We start from the raw sequence: 10,899 nt of genomic DNA on the forward strand, positions 1-10,899 counted from the left end.
CGTCATTCAATTCTTGGATTCCACAGACGGCACTGACCCACTACACGGACTAGCTTCAGTGGTTCTGATGGAGGAAACTCAAAAGATTAATACGCCTCTGGATGAACCAGACAGTGTTGTTAAGCGACCAAGAACATCCAAGCTGTGGCGTGTATTTGGACGTCGTGTCCCTCGGAGCGAGATTGTCTTCCTTTGTCAGATGCTCCTTATTTATGTGGTGATTGGAGTGTCTCTGTTCAATCTGACAACCGGTCGCGGACCGGATAACTTGTGGGTGGCCCTACTGGGAAGTTGTCTCGGCTACGTGCTTCCTAATCCTTCCATTGATCCACCCTTGGGACAGTAACAACGTCTTCATTCATCATGTTCTACCTGACACTCCCCAGCAACAGCTCCTTGCAGCACTACCCTGACAACAACGCGAGTCACTACTACACAAAACTACCTCAAACAATTGACCTGGGCACCGACTACGAGTGTGGGTTGGCTGAGATTCAGTTTAACAACTCGTATGTAAATGTGGAAAAAGACACGTGTCAGTTTCGAATTTGTGTCCCATTAGGTGTTGTTATTTCTTGTGATACTCTAGTTTTACCAGAGGGGTTGTATGATTCACCTGCTTTTTTTATAGACTCACTAAACCAGCTCTTGGTTGATATAAGTCTTACGCACTATGTAAGGTTTTATTACACCAAAGCAGCAAAAAAAGTACGTGTTAAATTACTCAAAAATATCTCGCTGTGGATGAGCCCCGAGTTGATGAGAATTTTGAAAACAGATGTCACCCAACAAACCATCACAGGCCCTGGTCACTTTGACGGTAAAGCTATGATGGATTTACATCAAGATTTTCACGCAATATACGTGTACTGTGATTTGGTGCGCGAAAGAGTGGTCGGAGACACATTAGTCCCATTGTTGCGGACGGTGCCAATTAAAAAGAAGACTGAAGAAGTCGTTCATCATATATTCGAAAAACCTCATTACTTGCCACTGACTCGTTGTCAGTTCAACACGGTGGAAATGCTTTTAACAACGGACACGGGAAAACCTATCGCATTTGAGCAAGGGAAGACGGTGGTAACGCTTCATTTTCGTCGTAGACGCACCGACCATTTGTAGAAGATGGTTCGTCTAACCCCTTTCCAGGGCAGTGGAAAACTCTATGAAGATTATTACTGCAACCAGGTCGGCCACGGTCTCCCCGTGTTTGTAGGAGGAAGAAACTACAGAGGTCATGGCATTGGCAATCTCTTAGGGGGTATTGGTCGAGCCCTTGTACCTCTTTTGAAAAGTGGTGGAAAAGCTCTGCTGAAAGAGGGGGCTAGGACAGGTATGCAGGTGGCTCAGGATGTGCTGTCTGGGCGTAGTGTTAAGTCGTCACTCCAGCAGAGAGCTACCAATGCAGGGAAGCGCTTGTTTCACCAAGCCGTGGGTCGAGTGACAGGCACAACAGCCGCGCCGCCTGGAGAACCTGCAAGGAAACGTATAAAATCATCCACACCACGCCACCAAGGTCAGACTGGGAGGCAGAAGAAGAAGAGAAGGAGGGCGACGGCAGCCGATATTTTTGGATAAGCATCATGGCGCTTGCCCACCCTCAGTCATGTGAAAGTGTACATACTGGACTGGATTTGTTTTCTGTACCCCCAACACAGACAGCTGTGCAGGAGGGAATGTTTGTAGAATATCATCCTCTGGCTACTCTGGCCCCAGGAGCCCCTATTGAGTTTGCCATCAGTGGTGCTACATCCGAGTACCTGGATCTAAGCAACACGTATCTCCATGTGCGAGCTAAAATCACCAAAGCAGACGGAACAAACTTGGATGCTGATTCCCATGTGGCTCCTGTCAACTACTGGTTGCACAGCCTGTTCTCCCAGGTGGATATCAGTCTCAATGATACTTTGGTGACCAATTCAGAGAACACCTACCCCTACCGTGCCTACCTTGAAGCCACCCTCAACTATGGAAGAGAAGCCAAGAAAAGTCACCTCACCAGTGCCATGTATTACCGAGATAGTTCCAACCATCTGGATGAAACAGAAGGGGATGACAACTGGGGTTTGAAGGTACGTCGTGAGCAAACCATGCGGAGCAGAGAGGCAGACATGATGGGGCGACTTCATGCTGACATCATGCACCAGGAACGCTACATGATGAACGGCGTGGACGTAAAGATCAGACTCATTCCCTCCAAAAACATCTTCCACCTGATGTCTCCTGACCCCTTTCAGGGTTTCCGCACTGTCATCACACATGCTTCCCTGTTTGTTCGCAAAGTCAAGTTGAACCCCGCGGTGAGCCTCGCTCACGCCAAAGCGCTGGAAAAAGGTACGGCCAAGTATCCTTTGAAAAGGGTCGTTGTGAAGACTTTCTCCATTCCCACAGGCAACCACAGTGCTGTGCAGGACAACTTGTTTCTGAGTCAGACACCCAACCGCCTGGTGATTGGCTTGGTGGACAGCGCTGCTTTCAACGGTCAAGCCTCACGTAATCCCTACCACTTCAAGACACAAGGCTTGTCCTTTCTCAGCCTGTACCTAGACGGAAAACAGATCCCCGGCAAACCCCTGACACCGAACTTTGAACAACACCAGTATGTGCGGTCATTCTTCAGCCTCATGACTTCTACGGGTCTCGCCAACAGAGATGCGGGGTCTTACATGGAACTGCGTGATTTTGAGTTGGGGTATGCTATCTACAGCTTTGACCTGAGTCCCAGTCTTCTGGATGGAGATCAGTTTGAACTGGTGAAAAGCGGTGCCCTGCGTCTGGAACTAAAGTTCAACGAAGCCCTTCCAGTGCCTGTGATGGTGATTGTGTATGGTGAAATGGACAGTATGATCGAGATTGATCGCTCTCGCCAGGTCCTGACTGATTTTGCACTATGAACAGCAAAGACATTAGCCGAGTGTTGGGGAGAGACATTCATACCCGACGTGTGTTTCGAGGTGTGTTTCCTAGAGACAGACTCCCACGACAGGTGAACACGCGACGTCCAAGTGCTTTTGTCATTAATACAGATCACAGTACAGGACCGGGGGAACACTGGGTGTGTGTCTGGTTTGATGGACTTGGACAAGCGGAATATTTCGATAGTTTTGGTTTACCACCCGTGCACCCCGCTATTGAAAACTTTATGCTGAAACACAGTTCAGCCCACGTGTACAACCCACGGCTTTTGCAAGACTTGACGAGTTCAGCCTGTGGCTTGTATGTATTGTACTATGTTTTGATGAAAAGCCGCGGCGCCAGTTTATTTCGAACGCTTCGTGTGTTTTCCCCCAACAGACTTTGGGGTAATGATCGAAGAGTATGGTTTTTGGTCCAACAGCTAAGAAGAAACTGAGGTCGTGTGCTTCGTCTTTTTATTTTAGGTCTGTAAACGGTTTTATTCCTTTTATTGGGTGTGTCTTGTGTGTGTGTATGTGTCTATATAAGAAGAAGGGGCGGAATCATCACCACCACTTTCATCTCGTACCCACCAAAGTAGAGAGAGGGTTAGAAGAGTGCCAGTAAGAAAAGAGAGGTACACAAAACAAAAAAAAGTCATGATGGAGACGGCCAGTCCCTCTTTAGAGCAGATGTTGGAAGAATTGGAGGCTGGTATTCTCAAAGTTAAAGATCACCTGCGAAACAGTTTGTTCTTGATGTTTGTTAGTGAGTTAAAACGAGATGTTTGCAAACGCCTTGAAGAAAAAAAGAGAGAAGAAAAAGACTATTCAACACGGTGGACTGTTGACGCCATTAGAACCGTCGCAGATAAAATCTGGGAACACCTAAATCGAGACAAAATTCTTAGTCGTTGGAATGTAGCATTACCCAAGACACATCCAGACGGGGTCTCCTGGTGGTGTTTGCGGGTTGTTGTGTGGAAGTGGACAGAAACGACAGCGTTTCGAAAAAGGGTTATCACTCATGTGACTGAACAACTGCTCTGTGAGTGATGCAACAGAGTGAAAAACGGCATAGCATCCCACGTGACCTTAGGCTAACCCAGTGTGGACCCGTTGAAACCAGAATAATCAAGATGTACATGAGCCGCGAGTGTGTATATAAGACAGGACGGATGTAAAAAGACCACTACAGAGGATTTTTGCGGAGTCGACCATGCCTTCAGGGACCATGAAGCAGCCACCACAGCCGGCTACACGCTACCCGCTAGGTGGAAGCCTTTTTGCCTCAGTAAAAACGTGGAGAGGGGCTGTAAAAATCCATATTCGCCACTATGCTGTTCCCACCCGCACCAAAGGTGGGCGTGTTGTCCCCACCCAAAGAGGAGTCACCCTGGACTTGAAAAAGTTTCAGAAACTGCTTAGAGTGCAGAAAAAACTCAAAGAAGACTTCCACCAACAGGTATCTTCTCTGTCACCCACAGAGGAGAAGCAGGAGAAAAAACATCCGAAAAATCACACAGAGTGTCCGCCGTCAGACTACTACTGTTCAACACCATCAACCACAGCCACGGCTTCGACACAAAGCGAGGAATACCCTCAGCAGCTGCAGCGACCCCTGTATTCCACATGTCCGGCTTACTGTCCTGCCACAACCGTAAATCCTCTTCCTGTGACACCAAGAAGTGGTTATGAAGTTGACAACTAATCCGGGGACCACCTCGTTCCTTTAAATTGACAATCATGATTTGGATTTTTTTTGGTTTAATGTATGTGTATGCAAAATGTTAATTTTTTTTTATTTTTAATATTCAAAAGACTGATGTCACTTTTATAATAAAATGATCATATTGGAAAAGTTAATAACTATGTGTCTGTATAACTCTTGAATGCTAACGTGAGTAGTTTATGTATTGTTTTGTTACTCTTTACGTCTGACTTTTACCTTCTTGTTTGGAAGTACTTGTGTAAAACGTGCGCGCATGTGTGTGTGTGTGTGTGTGTGTGTGTGTGTGTGTGTGTGTGTGTGTGTGAGTGTGTGCGTGTGTGTGTGTGTGTGTATGTGTGTGTGTGTGTGTGTGTGTGTGTGTGTTTGCACTTACATTTAATTTCCACCACACATATACCCCTACCTCTTACATAGTCTATCAACAACAAAATTAAAAAAATTAAACACCGCAACAACGAAGAAAATAAATATCAAAAACAAAATAATACCTATCTTATCTGGTGTACCTATCAAAACCTTGTACGTAGAACAACCGTTTCTATTTTTAGTGCTGACCAATCAACAAGTTCTAACATGTTTAGGTCTTGCATCTCTGTGGTGCAATACTCATACGTGATCAGTCTCTAACCTAACATTAGGTATGACTGACTGTAGAACAACTCGTGTTCGGTGTAAAATGTACCTCCGATGTTTATAACACCCACATAAAAACCAACAATCTGAGTCTACTTGTTAAAACTTTTTTTATATGTGTACACCAGCTCCCAGCCCTCTCATCAGTCGAGCTAACTTCCACACCCACCCCACACCATTTGTCTGGCACTAATCTAAGCATTAAACCCTAATCAACAGTCGGGGTAGGCAAACCACCTCCTATTAAACTTCTCTAACTGCTGCCCACCTCTGGTGGTTTTATCGGCGAGGGGGCTCCGCAAAGAGTAGGGGTACCATTTTTTATTGTTTTATCCTGACACCTCCCCTGTCAGGGCACTAAACTACATAGCTATTAAAGAGAGAGGGCTCCGCGAAGCGCGGAGAAAATGGGGGGAATTACTGCTTTTTATTGGTACTTACCCCAGCTGGAGTGGTCATTAGTACCGAGCAACAGGTACAGGCACATGAAATCACATGACAAAATATAAAACGCAATAAACCGTTTATCCGCAATATCTCCTTATCACTACTTAAACACAGGCACCTTAACCTATCACTTTATGATGGGCCCTACCCTTGCGCATTGCGCATTGCGCAAGGCCTGAGACGTGCGCTTCCTTACTACTTGTGTGTGTGTGTGTGTGTGTGTGTGTGTGTGTGTGTGTGTGTTTGCTGTTTTAAATACCGAAAATGTGAAAATAAAGCAAGTCACAACATGAGAAAGATCGACTGTACTAGTCATAACAAAGCAGGAGACAGTCTGGTCAGCATGCAGCAAAGGGGAATAACTCATATTTAGCCATTCTCATTTCTAAGCATGCCCAATGAGGAAGTTATCCTTCTTCCCATTGTAGTTTCTTTGGTATCATCATCATCTCTCTCTCTCTCTCTCTCTCTCTCTCTCTCTCTCTCTCTCCTCTCTCTATCTCTCTCTCTCTCTCTCTCTCTCACACACACAGACACACACACGCACACACACACACACACACTTACGCACGCACGTACGCGCGCACATACACACACACAAGCGCGCGCACGCACGCATGCACGCACCCCAACCACCACCCACCCGCTACACACACATTTCCACACACAACCCCCACCCCCAACCCCACCCTCATCCCCCATTGACACACTTCACTGACCTCCGGGTGGTTAGCGCACTGGTCACAGCCTGGACAGAGCACCATGTCGCCCGACTGTTGCTTGAGCCAGTAGAAAGTGGGCACGTGGACACAGTCCTTTGGAGGGAGGGGGCAGGGCAGTGGTGGGCACTGTGGGCTGAAGTGGGGGTCCTGTCCCTCCATGTGTCCTGCGGGAATTCCTGGTTAAAAAGACAGCATGTCTTTGTGAGAGAAACGGTCACTAAAGCTGAGAGGAATGAAAATGCAGTGCCTTTTTGCTCAATTCGACACGGTCGGGTCGAGGCTTGAATGAATTATTTTGGAAAATTTTAAAATGAAAATATATCGTCGGTAATCCTCATTTTCAACGTATGAAAGTGTACCCATCACTGGAGCGAACCCGATCAGAGTTGCGGAGAGTCTTGTGTGATAATTCTGGAATGCCACTCCTGACAGTTAAGGTAAAGACAGACGCACAGACAGAGAGACGGGCAGACAGACAGACTGTCAAACATACGGAGAGGCAAACACACACACACACACACACACACACACACACACACACACACACACACACACACACACACACACACACACACACACACACACAACCCAACAACAATGGAAATTGTTTCAAACAAACAGCATTGAAACTACCTTTGGCTATTCACTGCAAAATTACAAACATATCTTAACCGTCTCACTCTCAGGTAAGTAACCAATCTATCAATAACAAATCTGAGCGTTCATTTATTTAACAGAACGTTTCGTAAACTTACCTGCACAGAAACTGCACAAGACAGGTAACAAAAGGACCAGCAGAGCAATAGAGTTCATGCTGACAATAGACTTGGTGACGATGTTTTAAACGTTGTGAATACTGGACGAGAACGAAAGACCCAAATGTTTTTCTCTTATCTGAACCCTTGTGCAGAAAACAGAAGAGTGAGCGTGTAATCCGGCCTTATTTCAAAACAGAGATTATTGAAGATAATGTTACAATGTCAACAGATCTTGTCTAGAAAATCGGTTATGCTTGTCACAGGCTAATCGGTCCCTGTGTTTGTGTGTGTGTGTGTGTGTGTGTGTGTGTGTGTGTGTGTGTGTGTGTGTGTGTGTGTGTGTGTACATGCGTGCGTGCGTGTGAGCGAGCATGCGTGCGTGTGTGTGTGTGTGTGTGTGTGTGCGTGCGTGCGTGCGTGGTGTGTGTGTGTGTGTTTGTGTGTAAGTGTGTGTAAGTGTGCGTGTGTGTGAGCGCGTGCGTGCGTATCACGCTGTGTGTGTGTGTGCGTTGTTTGTGTGTGTGTGTGTGTGTGTGTGTGTGTGTGTGTGTGTGTGTGTGTGTGTGTGTGTCTGTGGTCACGTGACTGATGATGAGCTTTAAAAGTCGTCATATGATATAAAGAGCTGATGGGTTGATGAATGAGCTTTGAAAGATATCCCCTCCATCCCTTTTCCTGTCCCAGTCAATTCACTATCTTGTCACACTATATAAAGTTACTTAGATAAAGAACCAATAAACAATAAAGGCATGTTTCTGAAACGTTTATTTATATAAAAAAGGAATCATTCACAAGCGGGTCGACCTAGTGGTCTTTAAAATCGAGGGACATACAAATGATAGGCCTACTCAGACAATCAAAAGAAAAGGAAATTCGCTATGTAAAGCGTTGACTTTTCGACACTCGTATCAAGATGGCGAGTATTGCTTCACTGAAACCGAGTTAGCTGGAGAACGGGTGCATTTGACTTCTACGTTCTGCAGTATATCAGGGCCGGACCAAGTTCGTTTGAGGGGGGGGGGGGGGGGGTTCCAAGTGAAGGCAGGGGTCCAAAGTCCACTTTTTTTTTCTCTGAGAGGTACATTGGATGGCCAGGGGGGGGGGGGGGGGTCCGGAACCCCAGGAACCCCCCCCCCCCCCAGATCCGGCCCTGTATATGAATGAATTACCTTTAGCCTATGTGTCGTCTTATTCTTGTCAATCACAGCCTATGTGTCTGAATGTATAGCTTAAAACAAATTTAAAACTAGTTCTTCAAGCAGAACGTAATACATGTATAAGGCGCAGACAAATAAGAGACGCAGCAGGGCCGGGGGAGGTCCTCGTGCCAAACACTGAATTGAATCTATGAACACAAAATGAGCTAGTGTTGTAAATCAGATTATGTCTGAAAATATCAACTTGCACATGTATATAAGAATAAACAAATAAATGTTATGGGTTGTTTTTTTAAACAATCAAACTATACAAGACCAAACTGAACATGTTACAGTTCCGTCGCAAAACGATATTCACTATGCTTGATGACATCAGAAGGATCACAGTCACCGCTTCTGAACGCGGTCCAGATCTTAAGCTGTCTTTTCACGCTCATAGGCGTGACTGAAAGAAAGCGTTCAGACAACAGGTCGCACGTGAACATCGTCCTCAGAGTGACCGCAAACCGCTGAGAGTGGATACGAGTGATGTTGAGGGCGACAGCGAGAACTCCGGTGATAAAGGCGTCCTCGGGCGGAAAATACGGCAGCTTGCGTGCCGTGTGCAACATCGGGGTCAAGAGTTCAGCGGAAATGACGTAGGAATGACCGTAGAGGTAGCGAGGGAAGACAGGAAGAGGGTAGACGTCCATGCTGACGTTCCAACGGCTGGTACGCATGACGTGTGGTCTGAAAACAGTCATGATGCAGCAAGCTCGTGTCAATTCCAGCTTACTTGCATCACACACACACACACACAGACACACACACACACACACACACACACACACACACACACACACAGACACACACACACACACACACACACAGACACAGACACAGACAGACACACACACACACACACACACAGACACACACCCACACAGACACAGACACACACACACAGACACACACACAGACACACACACAGACACACACAAACACACACAGACACACACACACACACACACACACACAGACACACACACAGACACACAGACACACAGACACACACACACACACAGACACACACACACACACACACACACACACACACACACACAGACACACACACACAGACACACACACACACACGAACACACAGACACAGACACACACACACAGACACACACACACACACACACACACACACACACACACACGCATGCAACACATATGTACCCCCCTCACACACACACACACACACACACACACACACACACATACACACACTCACAGGCTCACGCACACACACACACGTGTAAACCCACACGCAAAACTTTTTACATGAACACATTTCTATTCTACAACAGAAAACCAGCCACATTTTACAATGAATCCTTTCCAAACATTTCCAAATAAACCAAAGTCCTTGTCTCAAATGCCCACCTTCGTGCAAGATGGTTGTAGCCAAGAATGAAGGGAGTCCGGCCATCGTCAGTGAGCGCGTCCAGCAATTGGGTCAGCAGGTCAAGGTTAACAAAGGTGTCCTCGTCGACCTTAGCCATGAAGCTGACCCCTTGGCAGTTCGTTGCCACCCACTGCATTCCAAGCAGGAGTTTCATGGTCAGGTTGTAGTAAGAATCCCTGTCGGGAACCAAGACGGAGAAAACTGGAGAGCACACTCCCAACACAGTGACCTATATGGTATACTAGATGAATACCCGCTTCGCCGGGTACCCGGCTTTGCCGGGAAGAAGTAGAGCCGAATACCGAAGGAAGGGAGATAAACGCGCAAAACACTGGAGAAGATAAGGAAGAGTGTACTGGGAATGGATGTACAGAAAAACCAAAATCGGTTCAGCGCTGCGCGCTGAGAGCACGTGTTGAAAATTTTCATCGACCAGATTGTGTTTTGGGTCTACCTGAATATGCCCACCAAATTTGAAGCAGATCCATCGAGAACTTTGGCCGTGCATCGCGAAATGACCGACAGACAGACAGACAGACAGACAGACAGACACCGACAAGCCGTATTTAGATATAGATGCAATTGTGATGTATACTTATGTACTCTCTCTGTCTCTGTCTGTCTCTGTCTCTGTCTCTGTCTCTCTCTCTGTCTCTCTCTCTCTCTCTCTCTCTCTCTCTCTCTCTCTCTCTCTCTCTCTCTCTCTCTCTCTCTCTCTCTCTCTCCCTTCCTCTCTCTCTTTCCCTTTTATATTCTTTGTCCATTCTATTGTCGTGTCCTGTCTCCATTATACCTTTGCTTTTTGTCAAATATGTATAGTTTATATATAATGTGTGCATATTTTGTTTGTTTCTTGTTTGTTTTGGTTTAAAAAAAAGTATTTGTCAAAGTCTCGTCGCAAGATATTGTAATCCGTATGTTAAATTCTCCTGTTAGGGTCACAACCATAAGCTTGAGCTTGTTGTTGATCCTTAACATGGATTATGTTCAATTATTTATGAATTGTTGAATAAACACTGTTTAACCCAACACAGTGACCTCACTGTCTAATGGCAACTACACGGCTCCACACCCCAGGGAGTGTTAATACTGTGGCCTATACCCTA

General features: G+C 46.2%; 1 protein-coding gene across 3 annotated transcripts in view; it reads right to left on the minus strand.

Moving 5' to 3' along the window:
- Nucleotides 1-8,626: 8,626 nt before the first annotated feature.
- Nucleotides 8,627-10,899, minus strand: part of LOC138960331 (beta-1,3-galactosyltransferase 5-like) — a 21,962-nt gene continuing 19,689 nt past the window's right edge. For all 3 annotated transcript variants that reach the window (XM_070332190.1, XM_070332189.1, XM_070332192.1), the window contains 2 exons: nucleotides 9,772-9,969; nucleotides 8,627-9,072 (listed from right to left, as the gene is read on the minus strand). In XM_070332190.1, the coding sequence (XP_070188291.1) occupies nucleotides 8,673-9,072; nucleotides 9,772-9,969 (598 nt within the window). In that variant the 3' untranslated portion in view covers nucleotides 8,627-8,672. The remainder of the gene's footprint in view (nucleotides 9,073-9,771; nucleotides 9,970-10,899) is intronic.

Source organism: Littorina saxatilis, linkage group LG2 (assembly GCF_037325665.1).
Source record: "Littorina saxatilis isolate snail1 linkage group LG2, US_GU_Lsax_2.0, whole genome shotgun sequence".
NCBI classification, from domain to species: domain Eukaryota; kingdom Metazoa; phylum Mollusca; class Gastropoda; order Littorinimorpha; family Littorinidae; genus Littorina; species Littorina saxatilis.